We start from the raw sequence: 23,769 nt of genomic DNA, 5'->3' as shown, positions 1-23,769 counted from the left end.
CGGGTCGTACTTGTTTGCTCATGCGCGCAGAGAAGTTCTTACATTTGCACACGGAGAGGCTTATATGACGTCTAATTTCTATAAAATTTAAAATGTCAACGTTTACGACACGTATTAAATACGTGTCGAAAATTGAATTTATGACTGAAGCTACGTAGAAATTAATTGATTTTCACTTCATATGCGCATTATATTTACAGATTAGATCGATTCATTGGCTTTTTTTAATTCTTCAAAACATGAATATTGTAGGTGCATGTGGTTTTGCGCGTGCGTGGTCAGGTAAATACCAATGAACGTACACGCACCCACACATCTCTAAGTAAGGGAGAGAGAGAGAGAGAGAGAGAGAGAGAGAGAGAGAGAGAGAGAGAGCGACGTTAAGAGTTAAGGTACCGCGAGTTTCAGGCAGTGATAAATGCAAGTGTAGAGCAGATAGAATACAGTTATTAAATAAGTCGTTGCATTATATATTTTGACGTCTTTTTTACAACTTGTTGTTACAAATATATGATTTTGGGTTAACAAGAGCATCGTTGTAATACTCATGTGAGTCATAGTTTATTAAAAAAATAAAGAAAAGAAAGATTGATAAAAGATTTCTAATGATGTAAACGATTTATTTTGCTTATTCTTAGTTAATTGACTTCTAAAACCGATACAGAAAAAGTGGTTTAGAACATTGAGAGAGAGAGAGAGATAGCGAGAGAGAGAGAGAGAGAGAGAGAGAGAGAGACAAAGACAGGAAAAATCAATGGAGACAGAGAACATCTTTCTTTTTGTGCCGAATATTATCGGTAAGTTTTATTATTTAAAAGATTTGCCAGGAGTTCTAATGTCAACGGTCAATAAGATAATTATGCCAATAAGTGCTACTCATTTAAAGTAAACAAGATATTTTTGGCACAAACACTTTTGTTAGTAGGCTTCAATTTGAATATTTCTATTAATGAAAGTAAATTTTTTTTTATAAAATTTAATATTTCTTTAATATTAAAATTCAAAAAAATTCGAAAAAAAATATATATTTAAATATGTGACTAAAATGAATCTATAAAAGCATTTCTAAGTCTTCTTTTATTGATTATCTTTAGAACAGAAAGTATTATATATATAATACTTTATACAATTATAATATATTTATTCTGTGTTAAAGTGTACCTAAGTATAAGTTATTAAAGCTTATTTTTCAAAATATTTACTATTTTAACAGGCTATGGCAGAGTTTTACTTGCATTGATATCCTTTTACTATATGCCAACACATTATGCTGTAGCGGCATGGTGTTATATTATTAGTGCCCTATTAGATGCTTTTGATGGGCATGCAGCAAGATACTTTAAACAAGGAACAAAATTTGGTGCCATGCTTGATCAGTTGACAGACAGAGCCGGTACTATGTGTCTTCTAGTCACTCTGGCACAATTTTATCCAGCTTACACTTTTTGGTTTCAAATTAGCATGACTATTGATATTGTTTGTCATTGGATTTATTTGCATACGTACGTATTTTATTATATAAAGTATTTTCTCTCAAATAAATTCTTTGTTTAAGTATAATTAGTTTATTAGTGTAATATGAATCTGAGAATAATTTATGTTCATTATGAAAATGTAAAAATTGAAATGAAGTTTCTAATAAATTAAATTTGGTTTCAGAACTGTTTTACAAGGCAAAACGAGTCACAAATTTATAGATATGTCTGAAAATGCTATTATGAATGTATATTATACTAATCGTACAGTTTTATTCTGCATGTGTGCTGGTAATGAAGCATTTTATGCAGCTTTGTATCTTTTGAATTTTACCGAAGGTCCTGTGTGTAAGTAATATAATTACATATTATTGGTAAAAATTAAAAAATTATAAAAAGAAATTATCTAAAAGTTATTAAACATATTTAAGTTCGTTTACGCGCTTTGATGAATTTTTTAAAAATAACATTTTGTTAAAATTTGGCTGTAAAAAATTATATAAAATTTTTAAAGTAATATCAAGTAGTTTAAGATTTAATATTAAGAATAATTTGTGATTAAAATAATTTGTGAATTTAAGTACAAATATTGTTCAATCTGAGATATGCTCATTCAGTTTATATGTAATATATGTCATATAATTTTGTAAGAAATATAATGTTGTAAATTTGAAATAATAGAAATTTCTTTTTAATATCTTAAAGATATACAATAAGATATAATCAAATCTCTTTTTATTTTCAGTATTTGGTATTAGTTTATTTAAAGCTGTTACATATATATCAGCTCCAATTGCTTTTATAAAAGCTTTGATTTCATTACTTCATGGTTATGTAGCATGTATAAATCTCAGCATTATCGACACAAAGGAAAGGGAAGCAATTCAGAAAGCCAAATAAAATTTACAAACTATTTCCAACTTGCTAGTCAAGATTCATGTGATCGTAACAATCTTCCTTAAATTTGATTTACTAAACATTTATGTTTACATGATGTAGTAATTAGGACGATTTAGCTAAATTTGTATATCCTATGTATTTGCATTATTACAAAATTAATTTGATATAAAATGTATTTATTATACTCGATGCGGGGCATCGATTAATTTAAAGATAGTTTATAACAGACTGAAATTTTAAGAAATTTTAGCATTTAAAAATGTATTTAAGGGTTTAGCATATTTTCCAAAGTTATTTAAAGTAAATCTAATTAGATAATTAGTTTATAATTACATATTATTGAAATTTTCCACATAGATTTTATGGTTAAATATTGCTGTATTTTATTACTATAAGTACATTTAATGCTCCATTAAATTACTCAATTAAAGATCAAAGATAAAATATATTTTTTAATATAAATAATAAAATATGTATAATATTTGCTATTACTAATAAAGCAAACATTAAATAATAGTTATACAAGAAGTACACTTAAAGGTTAACCGACTCATTATAGTATTTAATATGAAATTTTTATAAAATTTATTTCAAATTATTTTAGTATGTGAATAATATTGACATGTATATCATATGTATATCATAATATTAAAACCTCAACATAGATATATATATTTCAAATTAAGTTAAAAATACATAATCACTTTAGATCTGTATAGTTAAATTATTTAATATATATATACATATATATGTGTAAAATAAAATATGTAATAAAAATGTTACATTGAAGAATTTGTGATTTCACACCATTTATCATTCTTAATGCATTTATTATTAACCGATGTTGTCACATCCTTTTTCTATTTTTAATGATGATTTAGCAGAAAAGAATAACTGCATTAATAGTGAAGAGACTATACTATAATTTGTTTTTAATTTTATGTATTCTCACAGACATATTATTATTATAATATTTACGTGAAAATAGAGAAATATATAATATAATGTATTATACTGGAAGTATATAGATACAAATGAATTATATTTATATATTTAGCAAAAAATATTTAAAAAAACCTTTTGAATATATAAAAATTATAATTGAACACAAAATTTTTTACATCGGTTTACGGATATATTATGCCGCATATTAAAGTACCAAATGAAAAACTATAATTTTTTTTATTATTCAATAGTAATTTGTGAAAGTGAAATTAATGAATATGAAAATAAATACTCGTTCGTAAAAGGAAAATATAAATCTATTGTAAAATTATACACAAAGATTGAATTTTTCGGAAAAATCATTTAATTAAATTAAATTAAATACGAACAAATTACGTAAAGTTGCATATGTCATTATGATCCACATAAAAAAAAAAAAGAAAGAAAAAAAAAGAAAAAAAAAAGATAAAATAAATTTTAAACCAACAGCAGTTGCGTCTCATTATTTGTGAAATTTCTTAGTTATTTTTTTGTTAATAGGTCGTAAAAAGAATTGAGAATTTTGCCTTTGTTATCATAAGAATAGTAAAATCTAAAAAATTGCTAAATATCGTAAAAATGGCACGGAGTAAAGCAATACGCACATTTTCATTATTAATAAGAGTACGTGATGAACATAATTTTGTAAATTCATCGATCAAATAGTTCATACATGTTTGGAAGATAATTATATTCTAATTATGGACAATAAATTTATATTAATATGAAAGAAACAAAAAAAAACTAACCTCAAAAATGTAAATTTTAATATTCTTCACTGATCCACACGTTCACTGCCAGTCACGTTTCAGCGCCATTTTACAGCTTTGAACATTCGCGCATGTTGTTGCCGCAGTGAAGAAAAAGCAAAAGAGAAGAGGAGAATGGAAGTGAGAAAGGAAGATAGAAGGAGAAAGAAAATAATAGGAAACGAGTGGAGGGAAAGGGAAATAATTAAATTAGTTTATTGAAATTATAAATAAATGAGGCTTAGATTTGTTAATCGTACAATAATGACCTGCACATGCCGATTTTCTCATTTTATCGTATTGGTAATTTTTTTATTACGTGCACAATTACGCCGAGTTGACTGTACGAGCTTATCACCCACGAAATTCCGAAGTTTTCATTTTAATAAAAAAGAAATGTTATATTAAGGAGACAAGTGCAAAGTTCGTAAACTTGAATCACGTGAAGCATGGAGGGTTGCGTTTTTTTGTAAATTAAAGACCATTAATGGCCAAAGGAATTGAAAATATTTGTAAGAACGGGTGAATCGAATAACCGGCTCCGAAAGCCGTAGACTTCCGAAAGAATTAAGGACGAATATACAACACATACTACACAGCAGCGCCAAAATCAGCTGAGCCACGGCTGCAAACGAGTATTGGTATGAATACTACGAATGGAACGCCAAAGAAAACAATTGTCATAGGCATTTGAATTTTGCCGCTATGAGTTGTGACGGCATGAAATTGAAACCTTTTAGGAGCCTGTGCCTTTATGATTTCCATGGGATGATATTTTAAGATTATATTATATATCCAATTTTCATTTCCTTTCCTTTCCTTAATTTCACATACAAATCTATAAATGTATGTATACATTATTTTTTTTTTTTTTTTTTTTTTATAATTTATAATTTATTTCAAGTAATTTATGCTTCTCATTTATGAAACTGTTTAAAAAATTGTTTAGTAAATCAACATTATGAAATATTAATGTGTACAAGTTTAATAATAAAATTAATTGTATAACGAAGCTTCTAAAGCATTTTGAGGAGAAATATTTGTTATAGTAACGAGCATTAATATTGTTTGATAATCATTTTATTATCATAGAAAGGCTAAGATATTAAAAGTGAAAGATTTTTAATAGGCTGAAGTTTCCTTTATAATTAATAAGGAATAAAAAAATAAATGCAAATTATTTATTTAAAATTTGCTGTCATATGTATTTTATTAAAGATTTGTTATTATGTTTCATTTGATAATTCTATACCGGATTTTTTTGTAATATGATAAATAATATCTGAGTGGTAATAGCTTTTATTACCTAAATATACTTTTAAATTTTAATTTTTCAAAATTACAATGTGCAATAATTAGTTTTATTCTACTTCAATGAAGTCTGTGAATTATAAAACATATATATATATATATATATATATAGATATAAAAAAAACTATCTACTGTAATATGAAAAAATTTTTATCATTTAATAATACATGTAGTTGATATATTTCACGTTTTTAATGCCATTAATCATATACATGTATAGAAAAATAAGAAAATCTATAGATAATAAAACAAATATCTTTGTTAAATACATTATTGATAAATGTAAGTAATTCATTCATGACATTATTTTACATACTGTATATACTAATGCTTATATTCTTCTGTAATAATGATGGCAAGAATATTTTTATAAAAACATATTTTAACCGAAAAACGATTACAAAGTTATATTTTCAAGGAAATTCATTAAAAATATTACGAAATATGTTTGTACACTTAGATATACATTAATATATAAATATAATTGAATTACTGCCTTATTACTAATAGGTTTTTATCTTCATAAATTGCATCGGTTCTAGATGGATACACTGATTTCATATTACCTTCAATGTCAACAATTTTTACTTGTTCAACGGTTAATTCATTAAATTTATTTTCACTGTTGCTTTCACATCCAAGTCCTTGAATTAATAATTCTCTTAAAAATTCATCTAATACTTTCCTACAATTATATTATTATTTTTTAATTTTTAATTATTTATATATAATATTTATAAGTTTTCACGAATGTATAAAATATGATTATAAAATGGATTCAAAGAAGATGGCGTTACCAAATATTTTGTAATTCTTTAATTTTTAGGCACTTAGGTGATAATTATCCCATTTATTTTCAACTACTATCGAAATTATACTTACTTGCAAATTTGTTGATTAAGAGCACTTGTTACTTCAACAAACATATTTTTCGTATCAATAGACATTTTTGTAATATCACTATTTGTTATGGGAGGAAAAGAAATAACTTGATTACTGGAGTCCAATAAACATGCGTAAAGTGGCTTTCCTTCCAAAAGATACAAATATTTATGTATGCCCGAATAGACATTACGTTTCTTTTCTTTACGCAAATTTTCAGCCTCTGTTTGTAATTGTTGAAAAAGTTCGGCACCAGTAAATTCCTTTGTGCGCATAAGAGGTTTAATTTTAATGTCATTCGGAGCTTGAGCTGTGTATATCAAGTTTCCTGCAGGGACCAAGAAAAATAAAATATTATGGCAATTATTAGATATATTTTAATAATATTATTTCTACCATCGAGCAATGAATCAAAATCATGGGTTGCTAATGTTGCTGCATTTCGTTTCTCACAAATATTTTCATGAAGTCTTGTTTGTAATTGGATAAATTTCTTAAAACTCTGTTCTGTGAATGTCAAATTCTTAACAACGCATCCAAGAATAAATGGTCGGACTTTTTTTACATCTTCCATAATTTTTATAACAAAATTTGTATCAGGTACTTTTAAAATACGTAATTTATGAACACATAATTCTAATTCTGAGTCTATATTATCATTATCAAGATTCTTTGAACTTTTTTTCCCTTTCTTTGATTTTGTATTATTAATTGATGATATATTTCCAATCTTGATACAATTTTGTCTCACATAGTCTAGGACTTGTTTCATACGACATTGATTGACCAATTTCAATAATCGTTTATCATTCAGAGGGTTATCTTTTAGATTTAAATCTTTCAATTTGGTACAGTCTGCTACTTCACCTGGTATAACTAATAAAAAATTATTTTTTTTAAAAAGTAGTTGAAAATATTCAAAATACAATTTATTAGTTTTATGAAATAAATATGATATTAATGATGGGATATTAGGCTCAAAACTATATTTTCATATTAAGTATATAAAAAGTTTAAATATCTTAATAATTACCTGAAATCTGATTAGCACCCAAATCCAAAAGCTTCAATGATGGTAAAACTGATATATTTGTTGGAATTACTTTAATTAAATTGTTATTCAACCTAACTTCGGCAAGATGAATTAACTCAGCGTAGCAGATATCTGGAAATTCTTCAAATTTATTATTTGATAAATCGATAGAGCACAGCTTGGCGTTAGAAATTTGCGGTGGCAAATAACTAAATTGATTTGATCTAAGGTTTAGAGTCATTAATTGTGGTAAATCCCTCAATTCTGATGGTACTTCTTCAAGTTCATTTTGTGAACAATCAAGAACTTTTAATTTTTTTAAATTTCCAATGGTATTCGGCAAATTTTTAATTAAATTCGAATGAAGTACAAGATTTGTAATGTTTTGTAAATTTCCTAGTTCATCTGGCAAATGATTAAGACAGGTATTACTGATATTTAAATAATTGATAGTGTCTATGTCGAAAAGTGTACTATCAAGTCCATTCTCTGCAATTTTTCTAGATACTTCTTCACCCGAAAGTATTAACTCACGTCGATTGTCTTTAATGGCTTGGGTGATTTCATACCATCTATCAACCATTTCAATTCGTTTATTGTATGAAATAGATTATTAAAATACGTTAACAACTTTCTTACTGTTCGCGAAAACGATACTTCGTTCGCCGAGTAATTTTAGGTTATGTATTATAATATGCTTAATCAAGCTCTTATATTGAAAAATTATATTGAAATTATAGCGAATAATCTGATAATAATCGTGAACTCATTGTTAAAATAAAAGTTTGTAAAAAATCCTGTATTTTTAATTTAATTTCCATCGAAGTTAGAACATTATTAAAGTCTATCCAATCAAAATAAAAGCGAATGCCGGCAAAATTTTGTCCGTAAAATAATGTAATATTTTGTAAAAACTTATATGTTTCATCGACATTTTTATTATAATATTTAATTTATAATATTATAATGTTTAATTTTTGTTTAAGTGCTTGACAATTTTCAATGTTGGAAATACTTAAATAATTTATGAGAATTAAATCATTTATGAAGAATATCCCACCATATATGTTTATAATAAATTAATTGGTTATTATTGGTATTTGTTTATTATAAAAGGAAAGATTCAATTTTTCCATTAAGTAATAATTGCAAACAATATATTTTTCGTATAAAATATTTCCTATCCCAGTTAATTGAAATATGTAATATAAAAAAATACATAGCTTCTGTGTATTTGCACGTTGCGTTGTGTATTTACATATAAAATTTTTTCATTTAAAAATCTCATCGATCATAACTAAACTGTTGTTACAACAAAATTAAAAATGATATAGTACATTATGTTTGTAATATCGGATAGAGGGAAACTAATGAAATACGTACAATGCAGGTAATAGAGTAAACGTTTCATGATGTTAATTTTAAATGGAATTTTTTAATGTGAGATGCGATTTGAAAAATTTTTAAATTTAACAATTTGTTTGCATACATTGGCATTGGAATAATTCATTGGAACAATTCAAGCTTTGTCAAATTGTTATTTATTACGAAAGGAAGTTTTAAAACTTAATAAGAAAAACCACGGGTTATCATATAATGCGATAAATATTTGTAAAAACTTATAAAAAAAAAAATATATATATATTAAATCAGTGTGCATAGTTAAGAAGCCACGTAAACCGCACGTTTTGAAACAATTTTATAGTTTTGAATATGCAACATCCTTCAGATGAAAATACTTGAGTAAAGTAGTGTTTTGTGTATTTAGTAAAATTATGCCTATCATTAGGGTGACATAGTATTAAAAATAATTTGAGTGCTCGAATTTTGGACATTAATATTTTTTGCACAATGAATGATTTGTTTCAAATATTTTAAGATAATAAGCAATACACTTACGCACATTGCATTATTATTTTTGTTGTTGATTGTATTATTATTACTGATACTATTACAATAATAAATTTTACTTTATTTGTTTAATATTTAAAAATTGTATAAAACTTAATAGGATTAGTATTTTATTGTAAAATATTATTATTATAACACTAGTTCTATTAATAATATTTATAATAATGTATAAGCCTTAATGCTGATAAATGAGCTGTTTTTGGTATCGATTAGTTAATTTAATTATTATAGAAAATATTTTTAAAAATTTTCAATTCAATTGTATCAAATTGTATATTTATAATTATATTTAAGTAAGCATATTTATAAAAATATATTTAAACAGAATTCCATAAAAAAGAATTTCTTCTTCATAGCCAATAGATGGTTAATGCTCCCATAAATATAGCCTAGAATTAATACAATTTTTCTGTAATGTTGACATTTTTATCGTAAAATTTATTGATATAAATCAACGCTTGCCATACTTAACAAATGTTATATATATTCATAAATTTATTATAAGTTATTAAATGTTACAGTTTAGAAAGTGAGGGAGACGCAATTTATTAGAATATTGTCTGATATTGTTAGGTTCTGTAATTCAAATTAAGAAAAATGAATACTTGTGTCTGCAATTGTTTGATATTCATAATTTATTACATAAATAAAAATTATTACAATTATGTCTATGCGTTTACCGTAAATTTTTAATGATTTTAAAGAGAATTTATTTTCTTCATATTAAATTTTTTTTATAAAATAAAGCTTCGTATTAATTACTTAAACTGTTACATTTTTGTTTGTTTTTTTTTTTTTTTTACAATTAAATACATTAGAACATAGACAAGACAATTTTAGAAAAACATTCGGCTTTTATTCAGATTACCATTGCCTAAATATGATTTCCTGTTGTTTCTAACTTGTTCCATTAATTCTAACATGAATAATAAAAACGTAAATGGAAAAATAAGTATATTATTGGCTTTTCCAAAAGCTTTATACTACACTGCACTATTCATTTGAGTCACCTGCATTGCTCTATCTGCTCATGCTTTTATACCTAATTTATGTGTTACCGCAGGTATATGCATCCATGCATGTTTTCCGGGTAGATCTGGCTGCTTCGTATATTGATTTTGAGTCTATAGAACAGGATGAATTACTATTTTTAATTTTTAATTGAAAAATGTAATTGCAGAATTTGTTATTTATTTTTATTTTTTTGTCTTTTCATATATATTTCATTCTTATATTATTTATATGTTTTAATGTATCCAATGTTAAGATATCCAATAACTATTAATTAACATCTTAATTTTCAATTTCTTCTTCTTGTTTTTTTTTTTTTTTTTTTATCCAAAACTGTATGCTTAGATTATATCTTTTGCGAAATTTATCATATCATTGAACAACTTGAAATTTAAAGCTAATGCTTACAAATATTTGTCCTTATTTATTTTCGTTAATTCTTTTCATTTTAATTTTTTTTTTTTTTTTTAATTAAGACAGATAATGTTATATATAATTCGGTTCATTGAAAATGCTTTAATGCAATAATGCATAATGCATGATATTATGTTTTAATGTAAAAATACATTGTGCTGAAAAAACTATCGTCATTGGGTTCATTGGTCATTGTATGTTCTTCTGTGTCTTGCATATTTACTTTAATATAAATTTTTGTAATTTACATTCATTGACCAATAAGCTTTCTTTATCCTGTAATTCTTGGTTCTTATTCCTTTTTTGAAATTTTTATAATATCGACAATGTTATAACTTGTTTGATGTATTACCATGGAATAGTTTTTTTTTTACTCATCTTTACGTTATTTTTTTAATACATTAATATAACATTTTCGTTGTTTTATTTACGAGTTAATTTTTTTCTATCATTGTTTTTGTAACATTACATTCCTTTTTTTTTTTTTTTTTTTTTTTTTTTTGCTAATTTGCTAATAACTTTTCAATGTCATTTTGGACCTCATTATTTAATTAATAATAAAATAATGATATAATTTTATGTGCATTAAAAAGTTAGAAAATTAAAATAACTAATTAATTTCTTTAATAGATATTGAATTAAAACCATATTGAAATGTTAAAGAATCAACTAAAGACATAGTTTTTAAAAATCATTTTTATTTTGTTGCGCGATCATTGTGTCATTTCAAATTAAATTAATTAAAACTTGTCTGAATATTTCATAAAGAATAAAAGTATTTTTTATTTTTTTTTCAATCTAGCAATATATGTCAGTTTTAATAAAATTATCAATATTATAAATATAAGTAATGCATCGTTTAGATTAATATACTACGATATTTAAATATATTTATCAATACCGATTATATTGTTTTACGTCACAGTGATTATTGCCATTTTCTATAAAAACTGCGTTTGATTAAAAATAATAATATCTACTCAATTATGTTGTATAAAAATGTGCCCGAACAATAATTTAAGTTAAAAAAAAAAAAACAAAAAACAAAGTAAAGAAAATATGTGATTAAACTAACGCCCATTGGAATAATTTATTATCAGCAATGTGAATTACTATCATACTACTTGTTGGGTTTGACGTTACATTTTGTTAATTCTGCGATTAGCCATTTAAGTATTCAAGCCTACGAGGATGTTTATATCATCATTCAGCATATGAGACATACACTAGGTTACTTTATGTCTTCATGGATGACGTACATCGTGTGAATTATGTCAATTAATACTCGGTTTGATACTTCTTTTCGGGAACTGCTTTCATTGTTTTATCTAGGAAGTAGGAAATGTTTAGGATTAAGGAGGAACATAATGAATGGGTAAATGTTTGGGAAAGGAAATGAAAATAGTACTGATAAAATTAAATATCGAAGGTGACTTTATCTTTACAATATAGTTACAATTTATTATTCTCGTGAAACTTTTAAATTTATATAATTAAATATTTAATTCAGAGAAAGTTTGTATTTTCTTTTAATTATATTTTGTTACATTTTTATTGAAGATTTCGATTTCAAGACATAAGCTTCAACATAAAATTTTAACATAAATAGTTTTCAAATATTATAATTGTTTGAATAATATCAATTTTTTAAATATTTTTTCTTCATTTTTTTCAATATATATATATATATATGTTTAATACATTTTTAACAAAGATATTTATATATATGTTTCTAGTAAGTCCGTATTTAACCAAAATTTTATTTAATAACAATGCTATACATTAAAACCATTCAAGTTAAATTAGCTATTACATCGGTGTTAAAGAAATATTCATTCATATATTGTTAACATAAAGAATATTCATATATCATGAAATTTCGTTTAATTCATAAATTCAAACATATTATTTCATAAGAAATGTAATTCGTTATAAAAATTAGAAGCAAAGGATTAATAACAATGAAAATTTTAGTTTAAGTATTGTAAGTAAAATAATGAAATAAATAAAATGGAGAATGTTGTATGATGATTATTATCATAAACTTTTTCTGTCTTTCTTTTTTTTTTCTTTTTCTTTCCCTTCTCTTTTTCCCTTCTTCTTTTTTTCTCTCTCTTTTTTTGTCTTTTATTTAAGAATGAATCAATTTCAAGTATCAATTGTATTCAGAGAAACATCATAGTGCGTGAAATTGAATTTCATGAAAAGAAGAAAAATTATATTAAATTTAATTGGCTTTCATAATTTCCTAGTCAATATTACGAATCACTCCACTTTAAGAGACAAAAAAAGACTAAAACTAATAAGAAAAAAGTATCAAAATAGGGAAATAAATAAGTTTAAAGAAGTCGATAAATTTCAGAACTGGGGAGGAATTGACATTGAGAGAAGTTGGCGCGTGAATAACGATGGATCCTGTCTTGAATTGGCATTTCCGTTAAACAAGGTACTCGGAGAACGTTGCTCGCGTTATCTTTACTGTCCCCAATATATCTGCGAGAGTACTAGTGTGCTGTCGGCAATGGTGGAGCTGTTCTTACGACTATAAAGTTACAAGCGACCAACGGAACTTCGACAGTGTGCCGAAGTTCATTTTGTGATTAGAAATCAACATTCATCATCTGCTTTAGTTCATTTGTAATAATTTTATTAATTTTATTTCTCTTTTTAGATTTACGGCAAAATAATAATAGTGCATAGTTGTTATAGATAAAAGGTGAGGAGTATTCCTATTTTATATTTCTAAGTATTACAGTTTATGGACTTGTCAGATTTTTTACTGAATTTATTTACAATTTTTAGACTTAGAAACTTTTATTCTGATTGGACTATTTCATGCTTTAAACATACATTTAATACGAATGATATTAAACATAATGATAAATAATAAATAAATTTGAGGATAAATTTAAATCAATCAACAACTTATATTTTTCAGAACCATTGTATTTTATAATGCATTTACAATATAATAATTTGTGATTAAATTTAGTCTAAAATTTTTCATTCCTTTAAGTTTAAAGGACTTTTAAATCTGTGTGTACTCGATATTCACATTTCCAGATCTATTACAAAATTATATCTTTATTTATTGTTTAAATTTCTATGTATTTGTACTCATAATATCGTATACAGTTGTAATCCTTATGAAATATATAATATTTATTATGCTCTATTAAGAATAAAGTTGGCGAGATGACATTTTATTTATTATTTAGAATTCGATATTCAAATTTGATATGTAGGTTTTATATTTAGAATTTTGTAAAAGCATTATATAGCACTAGTCAGAGAGAGGGAGAGAGAGAGAGAGAGAGAGAGAGAGAGAGAGAGAGATTTGAAGGTTTACGCAAACATATGTTTATTCCTCAAATTTGAACACAAAATTAACAAAAAATTTTTTTAGAATAATACCAACAAAAGTACTAACATAAACGTAAAGTTTTGTTGCTGCAAGTTAGAGTTGAATCGGCAACAAAGTTTTGTACAGACTCTTGTTCAACTATGATGTCTGTTTAAATCGATTAGGTACGGTGAATCCTATATGGTAAAACTCATTTTGCCTCAATTTTAATAAAATTTTAAAAACTCATCAATTTTATTTTATACCGACTAGATTGTTCCGTATAGAAAGATTTAATTATTTAGTATTCAACTTTGAAACAAATTTGTAAAATTTTTAAATAATAAATAGCAATTTTAATGAAAGAAGTATTTTTTTTGTATAAAATGCGTTATTTTTCTTTTTTTTTCTTTTATTGTAAAAACTTCTCAGTTAGTATAATCAGTGTAATTATTCGTTTTAAGATTAGAAATAAGCAAACGCAAAAGGATCATTATTGTATTATTATATCATTAATTAGTGAGATTAAATTATAAAATATTGCATTATTGAAAATGTTTAAAGCTGAAACTCATAAAAGGAGGAAAATTGATATATTAGTATGATCGGAGAAATGTTAGAATTGCAAATTATAAAAATATTTAAAAAAGAAAGGAAAGAAAATTTAATAATTAGATAAACTTGTAAATTTGTTAAAGCGTCGAGTAGTTTGTTTGTTTATAAATAATATAATATATAATATAATATATATATAACAAAAAAGTTTGTTCAAATAAACGAATGAAAGGGTATCTTTTTAAATTTTATTTACATACAAAATATCATTTGTTACATAGTAAGGGATATATTTTATATTTATTTTATATCGTTTTGAGTTTTAATTACATATATGTACATAATTGTCTCGGAAATTGCATGAATAAAGTGTGAGACGATAAATTGATTCTTTTAAAAATATTATTATTACAGCACTTTTAAAGTAATATTTGTTTAACAAATAAATAATCATACAAATAGCAAATAACTTCTTTGTATTTCATATGCTCATATTTGTTTACAGAAGATTCATTTCAAACTGCAATTTGAACATGTTTCTTAACAAAAAATAAAAAACAAAAAAAAAAAAAAAAAAAAAAAAAAAAAAAAAAAGAAAACAAAAGAATAAACAAATAAATTATGACTATATTTGCGTATAAAAAAAAACTGAGATTGAAGTTGAAATCTTTCATAACTGTTTAAAACTTATATTGCTTAGATGTGTTTTATTCTCTGAGCTTTTGTATCTTCATCGAGATGATAAGAAAAGTTGAAATTGAATTTCTTTGATTCTTTATTTAAAAATGCCTTTGTTTAAAAATAGTTTTTCGCTTGACGTTTGCTAGGCGATTGTTACAAATGAGAATCGAAGAAGAGTTTTATATTGGAATTAGATCGAGCGTAGATTTATAGAATTTAAACTAAAGCCATAAGAACATTTCTGACTTTTCCCCAGAAAAAGATGCTACGAAATAATGCGCATCAAGTTGTCCTGGCAAGTATTTTTCTCCTGGTGGCTCATTGCTCCGGTCGACCGAGCACATCGTACCACCATCAATTGGACAATCCATCGGACACTGCAAATCTAATTGAAAATGTTGAGGACCGAATGTTTGTGGCTCCGAGCAACGCGACGGGTGTCAAAGTTTCGCAATGGCATGCAAATATGTCGGTTAATCCGGAAGAACTGGGAGAGTATCTCGAGGGAGATATTATGCTTCCCAATACCTTTAAACGCAATGGCATGAGGTTGGAAAGTTTCAGATGGCCGGGTGGTGTTGTTCCCTACATGATCAGTCCATTCTTTAGTAAGATTCATGCGAGTTTTTGTTTAGTTAAGGCATTCCCGTATATTGATAATGATTGAGTGAGGCATAAACGAGTAATTAATACTTTAATACTTTAAAGATTTTAATAATCCGAGACATTTCTTAATCAATCTTATTTCCTCATAGAATTTCAATGTTACAACATAACCAAATGCTATGGCTTAAAATGTACTGATTTGGTCTCAATCGTAAATTCAATTAACATTACAAATACACAATAGTTTTTTCAATCATTAAGTACAAATAATGAACGTAAATATACAATAATGATAATAATGATAATACAATAATAATAATAAACGATAGATGAGGATCAGCAAAAGGTAATTCGTGACGCAATGACGGATTATCATCTCCACACGTGTATCAAGTTCAAGCCGTATATGGGCGAAGAAACTGACTACATTCGCATCACAGCTGGTAATACCGGATGCTGGAGTACCATTGGTCGTATTGGTGGTCCTCAAAACTTAAACTTACAAGTTCCTGAATGTTTAACAAGGAAGGGCACTGTTATACACGAACTAATGCATACAATCGGTTTCCTACACGAGCAAAGTCGTTTCGAGCGCGATGACTTTGTCGACATTCAGTGGCACAATATCCAACCAGGTAAGTTCATTTATGTTCAAATTTATGTTCATGACGCTCAAAAATACTTTCAATAGCCTTTTTTAGTGTAGCTTTTATAACTTATGTATCTATCTATAATATATACGTCGTAAAAAGATTCATTGGACGATCATAAAATTTCTATAAAATAGTACGAAGAAATGTTATTGTACCCAACTTTATATTATATAAAAGCTTGTACAATTTGTAATCGAAAGGTATACATATGCGTATATGTGTGCGTTCGTGCGTTCGTGCGTTCATGCGCTCGTGCGTACGCGCGGGGGCGTGTAAGCGAGATCTTTAACAAATGTTGTTATAAATCAATGAGTGTTGTCTAGGCAATGAATAATTAAATTTTTTTAACGACAAATTGTATTAAAACAACATATTACAAATAATGTTTAAGATGTTAAATAATTTTAACGAATATAATTTAGCTGAATTATTAATGCTAGTACTTTAAAAGCTTAAAATATTACAAAATAATCAACTTATTATACACGATGATTATATATTTGTTTAGCATTAGACTTAGTCCACCAGTTGATAAAACTGGTGATAAAAAGTGTGAATAAGTGGAATGGGTAATGATTCAATTCAGTATTCAACAGATCTGCTTTTCGTGCTTGTTTATTGCATTTTATTTGACAAATAGACTCTAATGATTCTTGGGTTGTTGCCACATGGAGTTAGCATGCAGTAGTTGTAGGGGTGGGAGATCGCAAATCTCTGTATACTTCTTCGTGCAGTGCCTGACCATCGTCTCCTTCTTGATGTCTCGTGGTATGGAAGCTTGAAGAGATGGTTCGATGTTGAGAGTGCGCTTGCTCTCAACATGAGATGAGATTCCTAGCTGAAAGTGCGTGTTGGCACTGAATGAGAGGTTCCTTGAGAGAGTGCGTGAGAGTCACCTGCAACCGCTTCCTGCTCTTGGGCACTATGCCCGAGGTTCGATGTGCTGAGTAGTTACACGAAACTGAACGCGTCCTCCTTCCGTGGCGGCTCTACTGAGAGAGCTTTTTACTTCCTTGGCATCCCCGCTGTTATAGCGCCTGTATCTTTCATGGCGGTCCTGTTAGACGGACCGTATTCCTTCCATGGTGTCTCCACTCTGAGTGATTAGCTCATGGCTGAATGGCACCTGTTACGTAGTGTCTTAGTTTTAAATATCAACGCGACAGTCTACCTGGCTCTGCGAACAATGTAGGCGATTGTGATGCTAGAAGTAATGGTCGCCACTGTGCATTCAAGCCTTTTTTCAGATGTCCAATGATCCTTGGACTTAGACAAAGACCCCCAGATGGCTAACGACTTGGCTTTTCCCTAGATGTCCAACACTCGCGAGAGGTTCTTGCAATCTCGAAGAATATTAAAAACTTTATAATATGAATTTAAAAATTATACCACTTTGAATTTTTATTTCGTCTATATTTTTTACTAAATATTTCAAAACCATTTATTTTTCTTTAATAAAATTGATATTATGCTTTTTAAAAATATCAATTTTCAATGTACATTTGAAGAAATATTTTTCTTTCACGTAGTCTCGCGAGAGAAAGAAAGAGCATTATTTTACTAGAATCACTCCTATTTCATTTCAAATATTTAAGTTTTTATTTATTTATCTATATATTCACAGCAATTTATATTATTATGGCGAATAAAAATAATTAAAGTTTACAAATTATTATATTAGCTCTGCTCTTGTAATAATTTTTAATAAAAAACAGGAGTAAGTAAATATCAAAATAAGTACAATGTTAATAACAATAGAATTTTTCTAAAAATTTATTAAACAGTTACTAACACGATGATTAATTACGTCTTTATTCTCTATGGATTATTATTTAATTTGTGAAAGAATAAACTTTATGTATCACAAAGAGATAAGCAATTTTTTCTTATCTAATTTTTTAATGGATTATTCGAGATAATTTAGAGAAAGTTTATATCCTATTGAGTTACCAATCTAAGTAATAATTATTCATTTGGTATTTTTCTCAAGTCCATTCATTATTTTCCGCTTTAATCGTGCTCCTATTAATAACATTATCTTTGTACGTTTAGATTTCCTGTAATTTAATTTACAAATTATCAAAGCTTAGGGTTGGATTTTATTATAAAGTTAGGTAATTGAGTAGAATTAAGTGTTTTAGACAAGAAAAATTATTTTTTTAAGTAAACAAAATTGAGATGAATAGTTATTAACATTTTTCTACTTTCTAATAGACATTAAATGACAATACAATATTACATTAAAATCATAATATATATATATTAGTTATAAAAGCTTCGCGTCTACGCAGTGGAGTTTACGAAATATTTTCTAGCTGCAAAAGGATTATTTCATATTAAATTTAACTATTTGCTTTAGGTATGAAAGAGCGCATTATGTTATTTAGTTGTTGTCTTGATTTATTAGTATATAACATGTATGGAAAAGTATTATTTTTTCGTAAACTAATGAATATGCGATTGTATGTGTACGTTCGAGTATCATTAGTTGCAATAATTTATTTAAATATTAGAGAATATAGTATTGTGATTTATTAAACTCAGGTATATTTACATTTACCCGAATATTTTTTGAATACACAAATGATATTATTAATTTAACACCGACTTAATAAATTTGAAGCTGCGAAGGTAAATTTATATTTTTGCACAAATGAATTATTCATTTTAATAACATTTTCAAATTTTTTTTTGCATCGAAGATTATAATCCATAGTTTTTATTTTAAAACAGTAATAGAGTTTCGTTTTCAATTTTGTGAACGAAATCCATTTATAAAAATGTATGTATCGATTAACTCACGGATTTTCATTTATTTCGGGATAAAATTAACTCCTTTGATTGCATTAATATTTATGGTAGTAAATTTTTAGTTGATTAACTTAAATATTCAAACGAATGCCTACAATCGTGTGAATATCATTCAAAATTTGAAGCTACAAATGCTTCATAGCAGATATTACATTTTCCAATGTTACAAAACATTATTCATAAAAAATATGCGGACTACTTTATTGATACTAGTCAGATAATCAATATTTGTTATTTTTCATTCAATGGATGGTCTTCTTTATAAAGTTCCATCCATTTGTCTTGTCGGTGTCTATATGTACATGAAATACATCAATCTTTGATGCATAAAATATATGTCCTGAATATATTTTTCTCAATCAATATCAAAATAATGCTAATTATTACTAAGAATACAAGAATATTGCTGAGATAATAATAGTATTTCAATATATGAATAAATATATATATATATATACATATAGAATTATGGAAATAAATAAAAGAGTAAATAGGTAGTAAATTAGTATACGATATGAACAACATTATAGACATTAATTAAATTTTTAAATTAAATTCATTTCTATGGACGTAATAATACCGATTTACCTATGATTTGTCTTACCACAGTTACCAAGTATTGGGAAAGTCCAAAGTAGATATATCAGATATAAGTTGAAGTATTATAGTCGAATGATTTTACACATGAATCGTCCTTCTTTTATATGTTACTCTATTATAATAATAATGATCAATATATTCTTTCGAATCGTTAAATGTTAAATTTATCATTGTTAGCTTATCTTGAATTTGAAAAATATTAACTAAATTTTCTTAACTAATTTTATTTTATAATCAATAGTAAAATTAAAATATCTATGTTTTTTAAGTCTTTTTTCATATCTTCATTGAAATTTTTAATGTTAAACATGTATAAATTATGTAGTTAATAAATATTCAACATATGATAATAGTTTTCAGACAATAAAATTACTACATCATATGATCATAACTTTATAAAAATAATAATTGCCATATATTCGTCGAAACGTCAATATATTCTTAATTTCTTAATTTATCATACGCATATTCAAAAACATGTCTACTTTTTTTTTAAAGTGATATTTAAAATTTTTCAATTTTCATTAAATTATTTTTATTGATATATAATTTTATATTGAATAATTAAACGAGCTTTGATAATTAGTAGATACGGAATTTGTGCAATAAAATATGCATTTTATGTAAATTTTTTGCTTGATATTATTTCATTTTGAGAAACAGAAGAAAAATGGTTTACAAAAGATATTTAATATACGCTTATGTGTGCGCCAATTTATCTATTTAAAGAAGTTGGTATTTTTAAGCATCTATTATTGCTAAAAGAACACAATTTACTTTAGATTCTATAGTTTGAAGCTTTTATTTATTATAATGTCAAGTGTTTTTATAACGCATAGAGAAGAAAAAAGGTACCGATATGTAAAGGATTTATTCTCGCCATTCATTTATAACAAATATGAAATGAAATTTATTAATTTTGTTATGTTAGTTTTTGACAATTCATACATTAATATTTAATCGAATATTTTAAAATGTTAGCAAATTTTAGGTAAAAAATTAATCCTGTCAAAGTTAAACTGTATTATTTAATTTAATATTTACCCTAGATAAGCGTGTACTTAATTACATATCAATATCAATATATAAAATTATTTATGTTGTAAAACAAACGTATAATCGTCCAATGCATTAAATTGAAACAAAAATTGATACAGAAATTCATAAGATTAGAGAGGTAATAATACATTATGTAAGGAGCCTACTTATTAGTATCTCCTCTTCAACATTGATCGATCGACTAAGCGATCACGTTAAATGACCGATTAAACGGTTTACTTTCCTTCCCACACGAACGGCTTATCAATACAATCTCAAAGCATAGACTTGCTCATTACTCAAGCTCTATTGAATAGCGAATCTCATAGGCGGCGAGAAAAGTATTTTGAAAGAGGCACGAGCGCTATTATCTCAGTTCTCACAATGAAAGCTTTGACGTTATCCTGTTGATCGTGGAAGGTCGCGAGGTCAATTTCGCCAAGTCGGAGAGAGACACGACCGAAGCCTTTGGTGTCATCTACGACTACGGCAGCGTCATGCACTACTCGGTCGGCGCCTTCTCCCGCAACGGACAGCCCACGATTATCCCCAGGGTGAGTGCATTTTCAGGAGCTTTTGCCAAATCGCCGAGCTCCCGTTCATTTATCGGCTGGAGGAATCGCGCAGCCACCGGCATTCCGGGCGACTCGTTACTTTATCGCGACTCGTTACTTTATTCGCTGCGATGGGATGGCCAAGGGCATAGAATCGGGGGTATTGGGGCAAATTAACGGTATTTAAGTTTGAATTGCGTTTCACGGCTGTGGGTAAGTTTTTTTTTTAATCTTTTTTATTTTTTATTTTTTTACTTCTTTTGTCTTACGACCGCCTGTTCATTTTCATTGTAGGCGGCTACTTTATATTTGACGGTTTTGCCGTCTTATCTCATCTTTTTATTTCGACTTTTATTTGCCTCACTTCATCAATCACAAGCATATTTGCACTTTATTTAAAATTGTCCGTTTTGAACTTTTTTTTAACCGTTAATTCCAGATCTCCTGTCATCGTTGAATCGATAATAGAGACGAACATAAGTAGATTATTTTATTTTACAAGATAAATTTATAATAGAATAAAATGTTATTATTATTACTCTTTTCTTGTTTAAACCGTAACGATTTTACGCGTCAAATAGAAATAATTATATCGAGTAATTTCAAATGAAATATTGACAAATTGTTTAATCTGAATTTTAATGTTTTGCAGGATAAGAGAGCTGGACAAATTGGTCAAAGAGAAGGCTTTAGTGCCAGAGACATTCAAAAAATTCAAAGGATGTACAAATGCGCTTAATAAAAATATTACTTTCAATTCATATTTACAATTTGTATTAGAAAAACGTAAAAAAAAGCAAGTTTTTTTTTAATATCGAAATAGAATATCACTGCAATTAAATTAATGCATCGTCAAAGTAAAATTTTAAAGCACAAATTTTTATTTCGTTTTTTTTGCCTTTTCTTTATGTAAACATTTTCAATTCAAATATTTAAATGCAATTGTATCAGCAAAAAATAGCTTAGTCTTTAATTAATATTTGTTGTTATTTGTGTTTGTGTGCATATATACCTTTATCTAATAAGATATTGCTTTTGTAACTTTCTTATGTACTAAGCTGATGTATTGTAATTAATTCATTACTACATTCTATATATATGTTATTAATTTTATACTTACAATCCATAAAATAAGCAACAGTATTTAATTCATTATCATTACGCATGGTATATTAGTCTTATTTGTTAAAATATACGATTACTTAATTATTATGTATATGTTTATAATTTATAATTTTTAAAGAAAATAAAGCAACAAGGTATTTTAATATTTTATTTAGCCAATATTTTTACATTCTACAACTAAGCACAACTAAATAATACTAATTGTAAATATAATATTGTAATAAATTATACGTATAAAGTTTATTGTAATAATACCAAAGCGTACTTATCTTCAAAGACAATTATTCTCAATATTCAAACTAGGCCTGTTCTGAGAAATTGGTGCATACTATTGATTATATTATATATATATATATATATATATATATTTAAATATTTCTACGAGAGAAACTAATTATAATAGTACACGTATTAGAAAACTTCTACACTAATATAATGTAATATAATTATTATATGTAATAGTATGATAAAAAATTTATAGAGCCAATTATCAAGTATTAATTAATATAATACTAAGTATTACAAATAATTTTAAAAATCTTATTTATATATACTCATGTATGTTGATATATATATATATAGATATATATATATATATATATATAATTTACAAATATAATCGAGTCACTAAAAGTATATTACTGAGCATTGAATCTCACATAGAGTTTCATTCCGTTCGTAAAGGCACTGTTATATTAAAGTAGGAAAGAGATATAAGCAATTTTATTCAATTCTGAACTCTTCATTCAAGTATTTCAGAAAAGGAAAATGTAATAGATAGATCAACTGTAGATTTTTTTATTGCTTTGTTAAATTATGTAATGTGAATATGTGTTTAAAACAAAAATTATGTAAAGTTTAACGTTGACACTACGATAGTTTAAAATGAATGCAAATATGTTGTATCATTAAATTTTAAAACTATATTTTATTTTCTATTAAAATGCGAATGCATAATTATAAATATAATAATAATAATTATGCTATAAAATGAAAGGTAAGTTTTGAAAATAGAGACGATAATATTTTTTCTACATTATAATAGTAATTTGTGAATTTAAAATATATTTATTGAAAATTTTCAAAAATAATAATTACCAATCGTATAAACGCAAAATTCTTTAATTTTTTAT

The 23,769-nt window shown here is 26.0% G+C and overlaps 3 protein-coding genes across 4 annotated transcripts; 2 read left to right on the top strand and 1 right to left on the bottom strand.

Moving 5' to 3' along the window:
- Positions 1–721: 721 nt before the first annotated feature.
- Pis (phosphatidylinositol synthase) lies at positions 722–2,537 on the top strand. The gene is made up of 4 exons (XM_011500137.1): positions 722–797; positions 1,214–1,502; positions 1,660–1,823; positions 2,221–2,537. Exons 1-4 carry the CDS (start codon positions 755–757, stop codon positions 2,373–2,375), a joined length of 651 nt encoding a protein of 216 aa, XP_011498439.1. The 5' UTR covers positions 722–754; the 3' UTR covers positions 2,376–2,537.
- Positions 2,538–5,862: 3,325 nt separating this feature from the next.
- On the bottom strand, positions 5,863–8,013 carry LOC105362651 (leucine-rich repeat-containing protein 47). Its single transcript, XM_011500134.1, has 4 exons — positions 7,335–8,013; positions 6,698–7,177; positions 6,302–6,629; positions 5,863–6,104 (listed from the first exon to the last, which is right to left on the bottom strand). Exons 1-4 carry the CDS (start codon positions 7,915–7,917, stop codon positions 5,909–5,911), a joined length of 1,587 nt encoding a protein of 528 aa, XP_011498436.1. The 5' UTR covers positions 7,918–8,013; the 3' UTR covers positions 5,863–5,908.
- A 5,159-nt stretch (positions 8,014–13,172) lies between these two features.
- Positions 13,173–22,252, top strand: LOC105362650 (zinc metalloproteinase nas-13). Of its 2 annotated transcripts, none has more exons than XM_011500133.1 (5): positions 13,173–13,307; positions 15,506–15,857; positions 16,185–16,490; positions 21,378–21,511; positions 22,164–22,252. In XM_011500133.1, the coding sequence occupies exons 2-5, from the start codon at positions 15,512–15,514 to the stop codon at positions 22,248–22,250; spliced, it is 873 nt and encodes a 290-aa protein (XP_011498435.1). In that variant the 5' UTR covers positions 13,173–13,307; positions 15,506–15,511; the 3' UTR covers positions 22,251–22,252. The 2 variants fall into 2 exon arrangements, with proteins under 2 accessions (XP_011498435.1, XP_011498434.1); XM_011500132.1 differs by having other exon boundaries at positions 13,173–13,386.
- The last annotated feature ends 1,517 nt before the right edge of the window (positions 22,253–23,769 follow it).

The sequence above is a fragment of the Ceratosolen solmsi genome, unplaced genomic scaffold, assembly GCF_000503995.2.
Source record: "Ceratosolen solmsi marchali unplaced genomic scaffold, CerSol_1.0 scaffold41, whole genome shotgun sequence".
In the NCBI taxonomy this organism is placed as follows: Eukaryota; Metazoa; Arthropoda; class Insecta; order Hymenoptera; family Agaonidae; genus Ceratosolen; species Ceratosolen solmsi.
Note: the sequence above shows the minus strand (reverse complement) of the source record. Positions and strands in the feature narration are given on the sequence as shown.